Source organism: Orbicella franksi, chromosome 9 (genome assembly GCF_964199315.1).
Source record: "Orbicella franksi chromosome 9, jaOrbFran1.1, whole genome shotgun sequence".
NCBI classification, from domain to species: domain Eukaryota; kingdom Metazoa; phylum Cnidaria; class Anthozoa; order Scleractinia; family Merulinidae; genus Orbicella; species Orbicella franksi.
The window spans coordinates 21,138,065-21,158,064 of record NC_138153.1 but is presented as its reverse complement, the minus strand read 5'-3'; the positions used below and the strand labels follow the sequence as shown (position 1 = coordinate 21,158,064).

Below are 20,000 nucleotides of genomic sequence, written 5' to 3'. Positions count from 1 at the left end.
ATTGAAAAAGTACAACGAAGAGCATCAAGAATTGCTCTTGGGCAAAAACCCCGTGAGATGCCATACGAAGAACGATGCAAATTACTAAATTGGAACTCACTTCAGCATCGACGAGAGTACCTGTCCTTAGTAGAATGTTATAAAACAGTGTTCGGATTAAATGGTTTAGACTTAAACGATTATTTTGAGTGTTGTAGAAGCAAAAGCACTAGAGCTAATCATCCGTTTAAGATCCAAACGAAATCAGCAAGAATTACTGCCTTCAAGTATTCCTTCTTTGTTAGAATTATTAAGGAATGGAATAATTTGCCAAATCACTTGTTCGGACACGACATCAACGACATTAATGCAAACAGGTTCAAATCAAGCCTTAAAAAGTGGATGAATATTCATTAATTATATGCCACAGTACCTAATATTATAGATATCATAGATGTTTTAGATTTTAAATTTTGGACTGTTAATTATTTACATGATAGATATTTCAAATGTTTAAATTTTAGATTGTCAATTATTTACTTAGCAGATATTTTAAATTTTTAAATTTTAGATTGTAATTTTAGTTAGGGGACCTAAATAGGGATAACCTCATGGTCCTCCTTTTCAAATACTCTCCTCAGTATTTGAATAAAGTATTATTATTATTATTGACGATTGTCACAATGGCCAGCTTCAGGTCTCGTTAGATGGAGGGGAATATGATACCTTGGAACATTCAAGTCAGGTGAAGCTTTTTTCTGAGTCGATAAAGATCTTAAATTGGTCCAAAACTCGCTTGAGGTTCTAGTTTTAATGAGTTCATCAATTTTGTTATCCCGATATTTGAGTTTTTTACGTCGTAATAACTGTTTGTACTGTCTTCTTACAGATAGATATTCAAGTCGAGATTGCTAGTCGAAAGGATTTTTATGGGTTTTATGTGAAAGGCGGTTTAAAAGTTTTCTTACATTACTGCAGTCACTATCAAACCAAATTTGAGAGTGCCTTTTTTCGGAGTTCTTGTTCACTTTTACCAATGGTAACGAATGTTTGGCAGCAGTTTCTAATATTTTTATGAATTTATCTACTATTTCGTTAACGTCTCCTACAAGATCAAAGTTTAAAATTTCAAAGTCATGAATCAACTTGTTAATTTCATCGGATTGTAGCGCAGAAGTGAATGAGTCTTTAGACTCTTCTGTCCACTTAAATTGTCTAGGAAGGTTGAAGAATTCACCTTCGTTACTTGTATCTTTGCTATTTAACAATGATGAGTCAATTTTTATCCAACTTAGTAGCTGGCAATGGTCTGAAAAAGGTGATGGTTCTCGAACAACAAACGTTTCGAAAAGGTGCAGAATTTCATGACTAACAATTATATACTGAATCAACCGTACCGAAACCTTTATTTCCGTGAAAAGTAATTTTTCCGAGCGAGTCACCTTTGCATCTTCCATTCAATATTCTTAAATCTAAAGATTTACACATTTCTAGGAGATGTTTTCCTAGATCGTTAACATTATTATTAAAACATTTTCTGGGCGTTACCGCAGTTGGTAAAGGGGAGTCACTCCCTGGTACAAATTTATAATTGTCGTTGCTGATGAAATCATTTTCTATTCCCGTGCGAGCATTGAAATCACCCGCTAGAACTATATAACTATTTCTTTTGAAAAGATTTATGTCATTTTCTAAATTTAAAAGTGTATCAGGATTAAAATTAGGAGAGTGTTTTGGAGGAATGTAACATGAACACAATAAAATATCTTTGTCTAACTGAAGAATGTTTTTAGTTATTTTTAGCCATATATACTCAGGGGTCTGTTTGACAAGTGAGAAATGGGGCGTGAGGAATTTGTTCACAGCTACTAAAATCCCACCAGAAAATCTACCAGATCTCTTGGTGTTGAGTTTTCTGGGTGGACTAAGTGCAATTATGTCAAAACCGGGCAATTCCTTCACATCCGAACCCCAGATTTCTGACATTATGGAAATCTCACTGCTTGATTAAGAAAATCACTGTTATGTAATTTGTGACCAAACACCAATCCATTAATGTTCCAACAACTGAGTTTCAAACAGTTTGTTGAACGAACTGATAACTGCCCAAGAAAACACATTAATTGAGATAAATAAAAAGGATACATACATGAGCTTTGTTTAGAAAATGGATGAATTAGAGGAGTTCCTGGAAGTTGTCATCATATTCGTGGCAAGAGTAGTTTCCTAATGTATTTGCGGTAGGTTATTATGATTGACGGATCATCTCGTAAATGTTTAGTAATTTTATCATAGTTTCAGGGTCTACTGAATCACAATGCTTTCCAGGGGATTTGACCACTTCCGTAAAAAGCCTTGGCTGTTGCTGAAGTGGTGGTTGTACTGGCTGCTGCTTAATGGCAGGTGTAGTAGTGGGTGTGGTGTTCAATGAAGAGATCTGGTCCTTACGTAAAGGGAAGTGTTGAAGACGGCGTCGACAAAATCTGGATCGGACCGGACCGGATCACGGATCGGATCACGGACCGGATCACGGACCGGATCACGGATCGGATCACGGATCGGATCACGGATCGGATCGCGGATCGGATCGCGGATCGGATCACAGAAAAAAAAAAACATTTTGAAGAAAAAAAAATCAAATCGTTTATAAGATAATAATAAATAAAAAATAAAAGTGGAAAACTAAAATATGTTAAATAAAAATAAGAATCCCGAATTTGACGCAATGACATGTTAATTACAGAGAATGACAAGAGGTCATTTAAAAAGCCACATAAGCGCCTGATTTACGACGAATTTAAATTGTAATGAACAGGCAGATGTAGTTATATTTGAACGTTAGTTGGCTTGAAGCTTGCGTGAACCTCCCATTCTCGTTTTTGAAATTGTTGTTAGTATCAGTAGCTAATTCTCGGCTACTTTCTCGTGTCAGATGTGAGCGTTACAGTTAGCGTTACAGTTAATGAGAAAGCTTACGTACGAAAGCTTAAGGACATGAGTTGCTTTAAAGGAGCTACGTCACAATTTGCGCATCTTGAAAAAACTAGCCTAGTTTTTCAAGTTCGTCATTTGCAGTCCTCGTTAATCTTTGCCATCCTTAACGATCCTCATTCCGTTTTGATTTGTTCTTGCCTCTTAAGTGCTTTCTATCCTAGAACACGATCATTTTAAGGTTTTATTCCATATAAAGGCAACTCTTTACGACCCTAAAAATGACTTAAAAAATCGTGACGTAACTCCTAAAATGTTGTCTATTCTCGGGTTGCGTTATCGTTCACACTATCGATGTTATTCCTGTATTTTTTTGTAAAACAGCTATATTTCCTTGAAATACAAATGGTCTGTTTCGTTTTATTCCGGTACAAAATATCGTATTCCAAACTCACATCTTGTAAAAGTATAGACTTGTCTCAGAAACGGAAATTGTTTGAAATCATCAGGTGTTTAATATTATTAGTGTTTTTAGTTTTTGTGTTTCGATTCATACGTTCGTCCTATTATTACCATGCTGACGCGTTTTATGACAGTTTACCTTTGATGCAAGCGAATATACGAAATATCATTTATCTGAACTGCGGAGAAAGATATGAAGACATGATTGATCATCGCAATCAAAACCCAACAGCCTGAAAAAAATTCATCTGTGACCAGCTCCCAGTTGGCTTGATGTTATAAAAGAATAAAGGAATATCACACCTGAATTAAATATAACGTTCTGCTCACAGTAGTCACTCTAGTGTAATTTGCTCAACAAAATTTTGAATTTTGAATTTTTTTTTCCTTGATCCGATCCTTGATCCGATCCGTGATCCGGTCCGGTCCGGTCCGGTCCGATCCGATCCTGGTTTTGTCGACGCCGGGCTCAGACCGCTGAGCAATATTATTTCCCATACCTTATTCTAACTGAGCACGAATAGAGTGTTATGGAATAGATTACTTTTCTTTCCTATATGGGTATATAGGGGTCCGCTATAATGGGAAAATAAAGATGTTGTTGTTGTTGTTTGTAATGTTTTCTGTCAGGTGTCGTTACCCGAATCATGAGCGTTTGGCCAAAAAATTACATAATTTCTATAAGTGGGGGGGGGGGGGGGGCTACAGCCCCCTGTTCCCCCTCCTCCCCCCGGGTCGTACGCTTATGGTTGTAAGGACATATAAATTCGATAAACGGTAGTAATGGGTCTTCGTTTTTCGTAGGTGGTCTTCGTTATTCGTAGGGGGTCTTCGTTTTCGATAGTACTACTTTCGATAAACGGAGGTGAACGGAGTTACATAAAGGGAAATGGAGGTAAGGTAACCAGGGGTTAACTGAGGTAAACGGTGGTAAACAAATTGTTGCTATGTAGCACTTTGAATTGAACTGCACTCAATAAAGTTTACAAAAAGTGCTTATGTGTGGTATTTTTCAGAGACGTTTCGCACGCAAAGCATCCTTGATAGACTTGATATGTTCGCATGTGTGCAGAATATGTAGTTTACATGAAGGAGTGAACAAGGCGACTTACATACCATAAATAAACATGGCGGGAAAAGTCAGACTATCTTGATTTTTTTCAACTTTACAGATTTGTGTGGCGCTAATTTCGTTTTCGAATTAGCTTTCTATACCTTAAGTTAAAGAGAGGTTATTAATTATGTCTTGAGATGGTAAATTACAAGAAAAAGCCTGGGAAGAAGACGAAAACGGCCTCGTACTCAATCACCGCGGGGGAGAAACGAAGCGGTACGTGTGTTCCTTAGTGGAGCTTGAGTTTAGATCATCTTACCTTTTATAAGCTCTTGTAATTTAAGCTTATTATGTTCAAGTTTATCAGTTTTATTTATCATTACATGCTAGAAGATATTGAACTTTTGTAAACTGTATCATTCAAATGTTGGAATTCTCTTAAGGTTTCCTGATTTTTAGTGCAGAGTGCACTAATGGGATGGTTTGGGGGTTGACGTCGCTAAATGACTATGGCAATAAGGCACTATTGCACTATGGCCATAAGGTGTAAACTTTAATGTCTGTATAATTAATTAATTGAAATTAATTAATTAGATTTGCAGCAAGGGGGCTGGATGGGGTAGGTACTTGTGAGCACTACGTAAAATGGGTGGTGTATGTACCTTCATTACTTTCTTGAGATCTTCAAAAGCTATTTGTTTGTTTCAGAAAGCCCCTTGCTCTCCTTGTGATACTTTTCTCTTTAGAACAAAACCAATATTTGTAATAAACACACGCGCAGATTAATAAGCATTAGTGTTGACTACACATCAGATGGAAAAAACATTTCATACAAGATTACACACTAACATTGAGTGATTTCCGTGTGGTAGAACCCTAATAAGTCATATGCATGCATTCTAGCATCGTTAAGGCGATACAAGAATGCCACTGTGACTGCATGTCTTCTGGAATTACACCTACCTTGGTTCAAGAAATATCATCTGCTGTTTCCAAACTACACTAGTGCATTTATTTCATTCTTTAATTGTCTCTATCAGAGAGAGCAAAATTTTCATACCTGCAGCCGAAACTCTTCCAAGTAAGTGACATTAAAACTTGTCAAATTGTACAAAAACCCAGGAAACTGCTCAAATATTGCTGCAAACTCTGTGGTATCTACTGAAAACATAAATTTTTATCAGTCTCTGAGGAGACTCGTTCAATGATGAAGGATATAATCTCAGTCAAGTAGCGCTGTTTACTTTCAATAGCTCTCGTTGAAACGCTTATCAGTTGTATTAATCGATATCAGTGTGTATTTTAAATTTAAGTGGTTTTAATGTTAATGCCAAAGGTTGCAACGGAACCTGCTGTTCCGTGACAATTTGATAATTAGATTAGTTCTTCTTTATCGGTCAAAAGAAAATTTGCTTGTTAAATAAAGCAAATCATTCTTCTTCTGACATACAACTTTTCCTCCATCTATCTCCGGCTGTGAAAAGAATGCTAGCACACATCCATGTGTTTTCGAGAAAACAAGAGTTTCAGGTTACATACGTTTGCGAGGAAAACAAAAGTATCAAGTTGCAAACGTTTGCGTGAAGAGTAAAATTGTTGCGTTCACTACTTAAATGTATTATTTAATTTAAAATGAGCAAAAATCAACGTAAAACACTACAGTAAAATTCAAGAGCTGTCTTGACAAACGGTAATTAATTGTAAGCTATTCTTGGACTGTGAATAAAAATACACACATCAAAAACATACACACTGCTAAGATTATGTCTCATCAAAATCCCTAGCTGACTAACAAGGTCAATACAAACCAGGAGTGAATGGCAGGGGTTATACAGGAACTATGTTATGAGTACTGCGTCAGAGCTATACATTTACACTCTGCACTATCTGAGATTGTCTCACTAGTTTGTTTACATGGACAGCTTACGGTTATTTCGCTCCATGGTTAGATTGCTCCAAGTCACTTTGCTCCAACCAAAAAATAGTTCACTCCACACAGGTAATGGAGTTTGGCTTGGCAGTGGATGAAAGAATGAGAAATAACCTATATGCGCGTTGGAGCAAACTGACTTGGAGCAGCTTGGAGTGATCTAACCATGGAGAGAAGTGACCGGATACCTGGCGGGTCTAAAACACAGGTCACAGGTTATTGTTTTACCAATACTGGAACCACCTTAAACCTTAACTTATACTCGCCTTAAGCCTAAACATTGTCTTAGTGCAGTATTTAGGCCTAAAACATTGTCTTAGTGTAGTACTTAGGCGTAAGGTTAGCATTAGGAAGGGGTTAGGGTTGTTCCAGTATTGGTAAAACAATGACCCGTGACCTGTGTTTTAGACCCGCCACCGGATACCATGCGAACACAATTAAGGACGTTGCCTACTTTTGTTACTGCGCACTCGAGCTGCGCATCATGCAAGACATTGTTTAACCGCCATGTAGGCACTAGGGTTGGCATTGATGTAATCAACTATGCTACCAAGTACATGACTAAAATGAAAGCAAAATTTTCCTGCTGTTACCAGATCAAGGTTAATGAACCTGTACTAAGACCAGAAATACCAGGATATCAGCTTATTGCTTACCACTAACTGTTAACAGCTTCCAGCTGAAAAACTAGCTGTTATCTGTTGAAAATTATACTGAAATCCAACCGTAAACATGTAACTGCAGATGGCATAGTGGGCGTGCAAAACAAGTGGAGAGATACAAATGTTTTACTTACTGGGGAGGTGAAGGAAAAAATGTAAGGTACCATGAAAGTTTTTAAAAGAGGTGAATAACTCAAAAAAATGCGTGGTTAACCCCTACATTTTATGTTATGAAATGGAAGTGGCAATACTATTCAACATGTGATTAGTTTCTAGTTGTGAGGAAAAGCTATTTAAACTGTGGGGTTAGCTGAACAAAAGGAAGGCTGTCAGGGACGCTAAAAGCATTGTTGCAATGATTTTGTTATTAAAAATAATTCAAAAATGGATTTTATGTTACTATTTACTGTGTAGTCTTGAGATCTTTATGAATGTGTTTGGTTCTCTGTATGTAAAGGCAAATTCTAAGGAAATCTGTGAAGAAACATTCTTTCCTTCTTTCTTTTGAGAATCAAGTCTAATTATCTTGAAAAAATGCGTGGCTACTCCCATTTTTCTTTGTGGATTTCAGTAGCTCTTGCAAAGATCTACTTTTCTGCATGGCCCTAATCTGGCGCAAAAACCTTTGTATTTAGTAGGCACCGTTCTTAAGCTGTTAAGCTTACAGCATATTATCTATAGCACCGATAAAATGTAAATGAATTAATGAATACTATCTTGTGGTAAACACAAGGTACACTGCCATGGAAACTGCTTTGGGACTTTTTTGGAAGTGCTTATAAGATCTTTGGGTGTCCAGGACTGTCTTGGACAGGTTTGAAACTCATGTACTGGACTTAAAGTCAATTCTTGAACTAAAAAAGCTGAATAATCTAAAAAATAAACTCTTCTTGAGAGTTTTTTGGCCAGATTATTGGGCAACACTCTTGTCAAATTTCAGTGACTAGGGTTGAAAATTTGTTGAAAATAGACTCAAATTAAGTTTCAAGATGCAAAGGAGAATGTACTGTGGTGCTCCCTTCCAGTGTTAGGGGATTATTACATGAGACCCATGCAAATAATAGGGTCAATAAAAAATTGTCTCTAATGTAAATATTGCTAAAGTGGAGAATATATTTGTTAGATCACAGTTCTACCATTCGTGTACTAAGTGGACCAGTGATGTGCCTTAACTGAGGAAAAGGGATGCATATTTCTAGTAATAAAGGTAGTGTGGTTTGGCTGCAAAAATTGAAATCAGTTTCTTGAGTACAAATTAGGGTCTGAAAATTATTCTGGGCATATGGTTCAACAATACGTGTATGTTTAGTCAGTGGTTATTGATTGAAGAAGAGTATTCTTAGTTACTGTGGTGAAACAAGCACCAGTGAAGTTTTCATCTTTAATGCCCAAAACACGGTTAGCTTTCATGTGTTTCAGAAGGCTTCTGTGCAAATGAGACTTTGCTCAACAGCCAGCAGTCAATGGGACTTCCTCTATAAATCACTTGCCGCTGCATTTCTTTCTAGCCTCCAGTACTCCTTCTAGTATGGTCTCTGATCATGACAGAATACCTGTAGTAACCAGTCTCCCTCCTGCTGTGGATGGACATCTAAGGTGCTTCCTTAAAGTGTCAATACCAACAATTCATTGGACCATTCCCAAGTATCCTACAGATGTTCAAGTGTGTCTCAGATGGTGGGGAGAAGATGGTGATGGGGTGCTATTCAGGTAGATTTTATGCTCTCTATAACCGGTTCTTAAGCAATAATTACAATACATATAACTATTACATTCTCTTAATCTCAGTAGTACAAGGCTGCGGTCTAAGAAAAATTATGAGGAGCCTAAAGGTTCCTAACCATGCAATCCTGGGTGCCCAGCACTCAAACTTGTATGAGATATAGTAAGTTTTTTCAGTCACCCAGAGCCAAAAGTTAGTCACCTGTGGCACCTGGGTTCTTCTTCAATCCCGGACAAAAGTAGTTGGGACAGTTGAGCTGGATTACGTATCCCCCATCCCCCCTAATCAGTGTTCGAAAATGTCCTGGTTTTTTGCAACAAAAAGGGAAAAAATCACTTGATTATCAACATTGTAAGTGGGGGGAGGGAAGAACGTGTTTCGTGTCCCAACTTTTTTTTCTGGGATTGTCTGAAAGAAGAATTTGAAGAATGTCACCCCACTTGCCATAACAAAGGTTGGAGGAAAGGAATGAAAGGGGAGTTGTACCGTCTCACGGGTACAGCTGAGGAGCCCTACTTAAAAGAAACAGTAGGCAACAACAAGTTTTACCTGGGTAGGCATTGAAAAACCCAAAGTCGTCTTTCTAAATGACTTTCTACAGTAAGTGATTGATAAGTCAGTGACTTGATCTTCTATTACTTCTCGAGGGGCAAACGGCTCACCTACTCACCCGTAAAATCCAACTATACACTAGATATTGTCTTTGAAAAGGATTTTCTATTTCCTTCACCGAAAAAGATGACCTTGTCTATGTCTTTGGAGAGGTGGTTGATTCACGCGAAACAGAAATGATGCAAATTCGCTTGAAACAGTGGGTACCAAGCAAGTGGATATTTTTGCCTTGTCCTCACTGGTTTGCGGAATTTATCTGTGGACAGCAATAAAAGCGTTGTTGCTACCTAAACACGATTAAATTATGCATGTCTCTCTTTGTTTTCCCTTCTAATACCGGAACGCGTTCTTTCCCCTTCTTCCTCGTCCTTTTTGCCGCCTGATCCCTACCCCTTCCCTGTTTATGCCTGCATTGCAGGCTATATTTGTTAGTGTGTTTAGACAATAGGTCTGCCTATACGAGTCTGTCAGCGGCACTGTTATGTCACTCTGTACTGTTGTGTTGCACCTTATTTTGATGAGCAATATGTTCAGTTGTGAAAGACCTTTAGAGGAAGGGAGCTTTTGTTTACATCAATGAAGTTCTTTGGTTTATTATATGCAAAATAAAAATATTGTGCTGCATAAAATCCCTGGGTACCGATTTTATCCGAGTAGTTCTAAAAATAACATGTAGTAAATATTAATGTGCTATAAATTAGAAAATGTTTTGAAGGGAAGGGTGAACCCACAATGCTTATTTGTTACCTGTTTTACCCATGAGAGTGTGAGATAAGAGAGAGGGGATACTCATTGATTAAATTTGCAGATGAAGGGGTTGGCAGGAGAATGGCCGAGTCTTACAATGAATGATATGCATTTGACCTGGAAATTATCAGATGATATTGTTACAGTTTTGTGTTTTGATTGTCATGGTAGGATTTTGAGCAAGATGTTGTGAGCTGTCTCTGTTTTCCTCTCTATGTTTCACTGAAGTTGATAAGATCAATATTTGCTTTTATCTCCAATGTGTTGTGTTAGAATGATATCATGGCAAGTGTAGAAACAAACAAGCTAGTTATTCTGGAAGCCACTCACAAGTAATTTTAGATACTGTTTACATTTAGAGCATTTACGTTTAGTTAGGGTGCACGTCCATTTCATGCATGATCTTATTCACAGAAAATGATGGTCGGATCAATGACATCAAAAATTGTACGGTTTAGATTTTCCTTCACATCATTCATTTGCCTTATCAGTAATGGAATATACACATTGTAGCACATCATTTGTGTCAACCAAAGCATCACGTCATTCTACATTTTATATTGTGTAACAACTTGTTTCAATTTTGGCATGAGAATTAACGTCTTGGCTCCAAGAATTGCAGCAAATTTTCCACATGCGCCACGCATCATATTCTAAAACTCATCCTTGAAATGTGATCAGGCACCCTTTGCATTCACAAAATGGTTATGAAAGGCGATCTTTGAGTGGTATTGTTCTGTTGAGATTCTCATACTAACTTTTGATCTTGAAAAAGCAACAACAGGATGACTGTAAACACTGTTCAAGTAGCCTGCGTAGCAAGCGTTCCCGTGCGAAGAGCTTTTTGACATTCTGGCCATGCGTGAATTGGAGTGAGAGCAAAAAATTGACAAAGCAGGGAGTGGTTAGGGGAGGAGGGAACGTTTGCCTGCAAACCCCTCAATTTTGAAAAAAGTGTTTGCCCACGAACAGGGCTCCTAATTGGTGCAGCGTGGCCATCTTGATTGACAAGTGTATCAAATTCACTTGACTGATTCCAGGAATAACTCGACTTGTGACTTACACGTGGCCAGAATGCAGAAAAGCTCTTTGTACGGGAACGCTTACTATGCAGGCTACTGTTCAGGTGTATTGCTAACAATGCAAGAACAGTGCAAGTGTAAGGCAGTCTTTTTCAGTTTCTGAAAGTTTCTGACAACCTCTGACAATATGTCTCACTTAGAAGTGCTCTCCACATCAATCAGTTCAAGCGGATAGCAATGTTGGCCAGCGAGCTATTGGCTTGCGAAAGTACAATGACTCCTTTTGCTGTATAGGGAAACCCGGATGAAACATCCAGGCCAATAAATGTTAGCTTGCAAAAGCATACCAGCCCCTGTGAGTCTTGATATGTTGGCTTGTGTGAGCAAAATAACTCCAAATTTTAAGGAAAACGACCAATTTTTTAAGTTTACAAGACATGTTTCGACAGAACTTCAGGCATCTTCAGTTGAATGATTACAAAGCAAGTTGAATAATAAGTAGACAAAAATGCTAATTAAGACAAATAGTAACAAAAGAACGTGAAAAGGTGTAAATTAAAAGGATAATTTTAGATTTACATGGTGTAATTGCTGATTGAGATAAGGTAGTTCTTTTTGAATATGGATAGCCTCCTTTATCTTGAGCTGAAAGCTGGTAGTGGCGTGATCTAAAATATGAAAGCAGTCTGTTGAACACAATGAGCAACAACGTTCAGAATTCTGAAGATGTTTGAAAATGTGAGAGGCCTTATCAACCGCTAAGTGCTCATGTACGTGTGTGGAAAAATGTCGGGTGGTTTCGCCGACACAACAGGCATTACAGCCCGCACATGTAAACTTATAAACCACATGTGAACGAAGCCTGCCAGGGATAGGGTCTTTCACACCAAAAAGGTTACCTATCTTAAAGGAAGAAAAAACTAATTTGATGTCTAAATCATTACAATAGCGCTTGATTAAGTGTTGAGTCTTCTTCTGAGTGATGACAGAAAAATGGCCTATGTACGGCAGCTTTTTGTATTAATTGGATTTATAGGAATTGGATGTGGTTACAACTGAGCCAAATAAATTTAAAAAAATTTCATGGAAGGAAATGTAAGAAAATTCACTGTCAGTTTTGCTTTTTGTGCATGTTGATGTCATAAAAATCGAAAAACACTGACGTTTTCCTTTGAGTGGGTGCAGATTACTTGAGCTTTCATCCTATGCATGCATGCAATTGTGAAACTACAGGGAGCCACCTTAAGTGGCATTTTAATATCTTGTATTAATAGCAAAAGTTTTGTCTTTTGGAAATCTAAATAACCCTGAAGTCTTGGCAAGTTAAACCCGAACTTAATTAGGTGAGACTTTGAGATGAGACAATGGTTCTTTCCTTTTAAAACAGATTCCTTGTGCAGGTAACAGAGGCAAAGTTACATCTCTCATAACGTGACAATTGAAACCTTTTTCTGTAACTGACTTTTTTGTCACCAAAAAGGCTGTTAGCCGTTGGGAAGGGTACAGCTGTACCTGACAAGGAGACTTCCCAAACTCTACAGATTTTGTGCTGTCTTATAAAATTTATAGTCTTTCAGGAAGGTATCTGGTGGTTTCCAGTCTCAAGCTCAGTAACATTGTTTGCCTTCAATAATGCCTTCTCATTAAAATGGGTTTTAAAATCAAAATTAATTTTTTTTCATTCCGTTTATTTTGCCTTTTTACTTAATGTACAGTATTTATAAATATTTTAATGCGAGGCAAGGTGACCTCTAGAAACCATCAGGCTTTTAGTTGAGGTCAACTCGTACGTAACAATACAGTTATATAAATAGTGCAACAGTGTGCGGCTTTGCCAGTTCAGTAATTATTTTACTAAAAACTGTTGCAGTTTCTTCTTAAAATTGGGAAATTTGAAGTGGTTTTGTGCAACATCAAAACAGAAGAAACTATGATCAATACTGACAACAGAATAAGGCCATGCTATTGTGTGATGATGTTAGAATTAAATTAGTTCTTGCTATAAAATGAGTCCAGAAAAATTACCCGGACTCAACACCAATCTGCTGTTTATTCTTAGCTACTATTAAAGACTGCATGAAGTTTAGCTGTCTTGCTGGGAGCAGATCCTTTGAAATTCTAACAAGCAAATATACTGATCAAATTGTTAATTAAAAATCAATTAACCATGATAAAATTAGACTTAATATCTGATCTCCTGTCTAGTGAAGCAAAATTTTTTTTGGGTGTGATTTCAAGGCCTTCAGGAGTCATAAAATCAAAGTGTGTATGGGTAATTTGGTTCAAAGTATAAAGTATAAGCAAAGTATAAATGCAGTCATAATATTATATTGGCACACAATGTTCAAAATGATCAGGAAATGCCCTAGTTTGACTCCAAATGCTCTAGAGAGGCCGGCAATAAATTAACATGCTCATCTTTTGGCCTTCCAGGTCATCCAGTCATGTTTCCTGGAAATGTCTGGATTTACGAAAACAGTAGATGATGTAAGAATTTAAAGGAATGTCAGTCTTTTTTTCTTCTCTCTTTATGTTTCAAGTTCCGTTTAATCTAACATTCAATAGCGTACAGTGCAGTAAGACAAGGATGAAACTCAATTCTAGTCTAGTTGAACATTGATAGTAATCACGTGCATATTGTAACATCCTTCCTTTTGACAAAAAAAAATATGACAAAAATGTCAATGTCAATGTCAGTTCAGTTCGGAATCAATGGGTCCATAAGACAAATCTAGCAGCTGGTGAGTTCGACACAAAACGATCAATAAACGATAAACACTAATCACTATGATAACAGCAACGAAAGATTTAAAGTCACGAGTCTAGTCACAGACAAAGTCCTTGAGGTATGCTGGGCTCTTCCTGACTCGCTCTGATCTCCGACACTATTCCAGAACGGTCACCACCTCAGGGCGTGACTCACGAGGGGCACTACTCTGATCAGGGGTAGACACTGTAGTTGTAGTCGCCTTTTCATCTGCACTGGCTATATCTGGTTCTGGCTCTGTGATGATGGTTCAACGGGCGGTTCAGATGTTTTTTGCAGATGCCGTCAGTTCCTGCGGTAGACTGCTCCGTTGTCCATCTCAACGGTCTATGACTGCTCGTCAAGCCTTGCAGTGACTTGGGCCTTGCGCCAAGCCTTGTCGCCAAGCTTGAATGGCTTCATTCTAACAATGTCACCTTCAGACAGACTGGGTAGATCCTTTGCTGACCGGTTGTAGTATTTGGCTTGGGCCTGCTGGCATTGTCGCAGCTCTTTCTTGTCACTTTCCAGGTTTATGGTCCTGAGCAGTAGTAGATTCTGAGTTGTAGGAAGGAGTGTTTTGGTCCTTTGGCTCATCAGACGTTGTGCTGGGCTGGTCATCATTCCTTGTGTGGGCGTGTTTCTATAGTCGAGTATGGCAAGATATGGGTCGGTTCCAGCCCTGATTGATTTCTTCAGGATACGCTTGACTGTCTTCACCCCAGACTCGGCCTTGCCATTGGCCTTGCTATTTCCAGGGCTACTGATAAGATGCTCAAAGTCCCATGTTCTGGAGAAGTCGGCAAATTTGTCAGATGTAAATTGTGGCCCATTGTCGCTGATCACTTGATCAGGTATGCCGTAGCGGGCAAAGTGACTCTTCAGCTTCAGAATTGTGGTACTGGCCTTGGTGTTTGGCAACCTGTCCACCTCCCAGTAATTGCTGTAATAGTCTATGGTGACCAGGTAATCCTTGCCATCAAGGGTAAAGATGTCTGTGGCAATCTTTCCCCAAGGACGAGATGGGACCTCGTGGGACCATGTTGACTGTTTCCAGGTCGTCTACTTCTTTGCCTTCATAGGGCAGGTAAGCCCTTGACAGCATGTCAGCTACATGCATGTTCTTGCCACGCTCATAGTGCACGGTGAAATCATATTTCTGTAACCTCATCATCATTAACTGGAGGCATCAAGTTGCTCGAGCGAGTGGTTTCAGTAGAATCATTTCCAGTGGCTTGTGGTCACTTTCGATGTGTATATGTCGAGCAAATGTGTACTGGTTGAAATGCTCAAGAGCAAAGACAATCGCCAGCATCTCCTTCTCTATTTGAATGTACCGGATTTCTGTGTCAGTGAGGGAACGACTTGCGTACTCTATGGGCTTGCCATTTTGAAGTATCGCTGCGCCAAGGCCACCCTGGCTCACATCACACTGTATGGTAAGGTCCTGTGAAGGGTCGTTGTAACATAGAACAGGTGCTTCTGTGACTAGCCGTTGCACATTTGTGAACGCCTGGTCTTGTTCCGAGGACCAGTTCCACGAAGAGTCCTTCCGAGTCAGGCAACAAATCGGTTCCATGACTTCAGACAGTTTTGGAAGGAACTTGGCTAGCTAATTGACGAATCCGTTGAGGCGCTGAATGCCCTCAATGTCTTGTGGCTTAGGCATCTTCATGATCGCCTCTACTTTAGTAGGATCAGGCTTCAGGCCCTTGTTTGTCAGAAGATGTCCCATGAAATTTACTTCGCTCATCCTCAGCTTCATCTTGTCTGGGTTGAGGACAATGCTGCGGTCCTTGCAACTTTGAAGGAGATCTTGTAGACTCCTGTCATGGTTTGCGGTTGCTTCTCCGTCGGTCTCTCCAGTGCCATAGATGAGGATGTCGTCCGCAATGCACAGAACACTGGGTAGGTTTTCCAGTGGATGAATTAGGTGCTTCTGGAATATCTCGGATGAGGTGGAGAGACCGAAGGGCAGGCGAATCCATTTATACCTTCCATAGGGGGTCACAAAGGTCGTGAGTACGCTGGATTCAGGGGCGAGGACACACTGCCAGTATCCCGACTTTAGGTCAACTGTCGAGAATACTCTTGCTTTTGACAGCTCCGGGAGTATGTCCTCAAGCACAGGAAGCTGATACCTTTCTCTCTTCAGGGTGGTGTTAAGTGGCCTGGGATCGATACAGATTCTCAGTGCTCCAGGTTTCTTCACAGCCACAGCAAGACTGCTAACCCATGGAGTGGGCTCATTGATTGGAGCTAGACCTCCAACTGCTGTAGTCGATCTAATTCTTCCTCCAGCTTCTTTTTGAGTGACGTTGGGACATGGCGAGGCGGTGCGATGACGGGAGTGGTGCCCTGTACGACTTCAAGGTGAACTGTTCCTGGTAGTGCTCCTAGCTCTCTTTGAAACACCTCTGGGTAGCTGGCTACTATTTCATCAGCTGTCTGCACACTCCTAACCTCTGTCCTCGGTTGTTCAGGCGGTTGTGCGATCTTGAAGTTTTGTGTGTTGACAGTAATTAGGTCCATCTGTTGAGCTGCCGTTGCTCCTATGAGTGGTCTCAGTTGTATGTCAACGACAAGGAATTCCACCGAGAACTTCTTCTTGTTCTTTGGATTGTGGAGAATTAATCGACAGGAACCCAGTGGCTTTAGTGTTGTGTCGTTCCACATTTGTAGCGTCTTTGTGGTGGGCTCGAGCTTCTTGTCAGCCACAAAACTGACGGGAATGACATTCACTGAGGCGCCGCTGTCTACTTGAAATTTCACTTCTGTCTTGTCTACAAACATTTCAGTGTAGATTGCTTTTGGGTAATCATGCTCTTGCGTGACCACGTGTATTATTTCCGCTTGTGCAACAATGCTTGTAATGTACTCCACATCGCTGTCATCAGAGGATTCATCCCTCAGGTTGTGCACTTTTCTAGTTGGAGTTGTGTAGGTAGTTGCGAAGTGATTTCTGCCACCGCACTTTGTACATTTCGTTCCCCACGCTGGACACTTGCCCTTTTTGACAGGATGTGCTTTGCCACAGAATTTACATGTCTTCGGTTTCCCCACGTGGCTCTTCTTGGACTTGTCATCACGGTGGCTTGAAGGCGGGTGTTTATCTTGCATGATGTGAACATCTTTGTGCTGGGTGCCAGAGATCGTTTTTAATTACAAATTTGTTGCTTCAGAACTCTTGCAAAGATCAATACACCTCAACAGAGCGAGACTCCATTCTTGTAGAAGCTGTTTGCGAGTGCGGTGATCTTGAATGCCCAGGACAATAGAGTCCTAAAGTGATGACGTCACAAAAATAAAATTTTTGAATTATGGGATATGATGTCATATTCTTATAGAGAATCCTAAAAGATGCCCTCATCCCAAAAATTAGTTCTGAATTGCAATTCCCGATAGAGATATAAGGGATCAAAGTTTGATATCACCCCATACAAACCCTTCAAAATTTGTTTCACTTCCTTCAGTTTAGAACTGACTGAAAATTAGAGAGATTAATATGGGGCAGTACCAAATTTTCAGCTTTTATATTTCGGCTGGGAATTACAATTAAGAGGTAATTTTTGGCAAAGACTCTTTTTTAAGGATGCTCTATTCGAAAATGGCGCAAATCCCATAATTTCTCAAAATTATTTTTTTGTGACGTCACACTTTAGGACTCTATCCTGTCACAAATTATTGAATTACGCATGCAGTCACAAAAATTACTTGTTTTCATGAGTGTGCAGAGGGCGGTGACATAAGCATCAATGCTTTTGTTTCCTGTTGGTTTCTGGAGTTGAAAATGTACCTTTCAAAGGTTTCGTTCAGTTCTCTGATGGTGAATTCGTCGAACTTTTGTATTATCTTTGCCAAGTCATTTTTATCGTCTGGATTGTCAAATTGGAAGCCGTTAAAAATCTTTAGCGCATCAACACCGATACAATGCAGGAACAATGCGACCTTGTATGCCGATGGTTTCATCTCAAGTTGAGCAATGACCATGTAGTTGCTCCACATTTGTTTCCATACTTTCCAGTTGTCCGCCACGTTCCCAGTTGTAACTAATTTTCCAGGGGGCATTATCCCGGCCATCGCGCCGAAAGACGGGTGTTGCACAAGTCCCTGTTGTGCTTGTGGCTGTTGTGAAAAACCAGGTGGTGGTGCTTCTGTCGCCGTTTCGGTGTCAGACATGGCTACAGGATTATTTCAGCTGTAGTTTGCGACTCTGTAAGTGGTAGGTGAAGGATTCTTTTTCCTATTTCGCTGCCACCATGTTTCAAGTTCCATTTAATCTAACATTCAATAGCGTACAGCGCAGTAAGACACGAGGATGAAACTTGATTCTAGTCTAGTTGAACATTGATAGTAATCACATGCATATTGTAACACTTTAGTTCTTTTTTTCATCTCTTTGAGTGATTTTAAGGCCTTTAGGAGTTGTGAAATCAAGGTGCATATTGGTGATTTGGTTCAAATTAGTGACTTGGTTTTCATAAATCCAGTCATATTACTATTTATTAAATCCATTTTGAAATCACTGGTTATCCTTGCAATCTGATTGGCTCTCAGTGGTGCGATTTATTGACGAATCGCACTATTTTTTGCTCCAAATCGCATCTTTTTCTCAGCCAGTGAGAATGGGACAGTAAAACAAAACAAGCAATCAGATTTCAAGGTTAGTTTAAAGTAATCAATAAAATTTCAGCAAAAGGAAGGGCAAAAAGCCATTGTGTGTCGAATTTTGCATCTACTATATTTGCCAAAACTTGTTATTGTTTTTTTTTTCCAAAAAAATTGTCGAACTTAATTAATTACAGTTTCTGAATGATGACTATAAGCTCCTTTAGGTTAAAGACCTACTTTAATGGAAGTTTTCAACTTTCAGTGTTCATTTTGACGAATATTTTGGCGATTTTTTCTTCAACATCTGCGCAAGGTCCATATAATACCGAGTCCAGTAAAACATAAGCAAACGAAAACCACACAGCAACAAATTCAGAGCCTCCTCAAAAAGGTAGATGTTTCAAGGTTTCCGGTAGTTTCAAACGAAGCAACACAAGAGCTCAACTCCATTGCTGTAAATAACCCATAGTCAAAACTACAAAACAGTGAATGAATGAACGTGTTACAAAGCTGGTGCCAGTCCCGCCATCTTGAAAATATCTTGAAACAAATTGCACCGCAAGAACTTGACAAGGTCCCGAGTATTGAGTTCTACGCTGAGTTCACAAAAAGAAACGGAGATGATAATGAGCTGGAATCCCTAGAGTGCCATTGAACAGGTATTTAAAAGAGAAAAACTATCCAGTGGACATCGTGCACTCGAAGGAGTTTCACAACTCAAAGGAAATCCATCACAGAATTATACCGGCTGCACCTTCAAATTCCTTCTCCAAAGACAACTAGAAGTCTCAGCTTCAACCACAGAGGAAAGGAAAACCTTCCATCATTGATTCAGGCGACTAGATTTGAACTTTTATGCATGAAGTAGACTGTTTTCTTTCTGACTTCAGAACTGCTTGTCCTGTGTTATGCTCGAGTGAGTTTTCGTCACATGACATCGTTTTGCATACTAAATGATACGCTATATGTAAAGGCATTTCCGGTTCCGCTATTTTTAACAAAGCGGCTACTGGAACAGTACACCAAAATCTAAAATTTAAGGCGATAAAATTGTGCGATTTCAAAATGGATCTAATAAAGTGGCAATTGAACTTTGTGTCGTGCAATTTTGGTCTGAAATTGTACTTGTGATTTCAAATCGAACTCGTGCTGTGCACTTGTTCGATTTTGAAATCACGTGTATTATTTCAGACCAAATTGCACTCTACTGGGTTCAATTACCATTATATATCAAGCTATATATTTATAAACGAGTTGATTTGCAGAACCATTTTCAGAGTGCTCACTAGTAAACTAAAGTGTGAGTATAATAGATAACGACCCAATCAACTGTGGATTTGATTCTCTCTCTCTCTCTCTCTTTTTCTATAGATGAAAAGTGTGGCACTTCAGTAACATTGTTCTCTCTCAACAAAAACTTACAGAAAATTTTGTGCTTTTCCATGGCACACTTCATGCGACTCTAGCAAACTACATTGTATGTTTGGACGGAGTTTCACTTTCACAGGATAATTCCTCTGT

The 20,000-nt window shown here is 39.2% G+C and overlaps 2 protein-coding genes across 3 annotated transcripts in view; one reads left to right on the top strand and one right to left on the bottom strand.

Annotated features, from left to right (window-relative positions):
- The window catches only part of LOC145498010 (uncharacterized), a 380,464-nt gene that overhangs the window by 34,968 nt on the left and 325,496 nt on the right, over positions 1-20,000 (bottom strand). The window lies entirely within an intron of this gene.
- The window catches only part of LOC145497882 (C2 domain-containing protein 3-like), a 280,776-nt gene continuing 265,203 nt past the window's right edge, over positions 4,428-20,000 (top strand). For both annotated transcript variants that reach the window (XM_081477746.1, XM_081477745.1), the window contains exons 1-2: positions 4,428-4,702; positions 8,527-8,728. In XM_081477746.1, the coding sequence (XP_081333872.1) occupies positions 4,624-4,702; positions 8,527-8,728 (281 nt within the window). In that variant the 5' untranslated portion in view covers positions 4,428-4,623. The remainder of the gene's footprint in view (positions 4,703-8,526; positions 8,729-20,000) is intronic.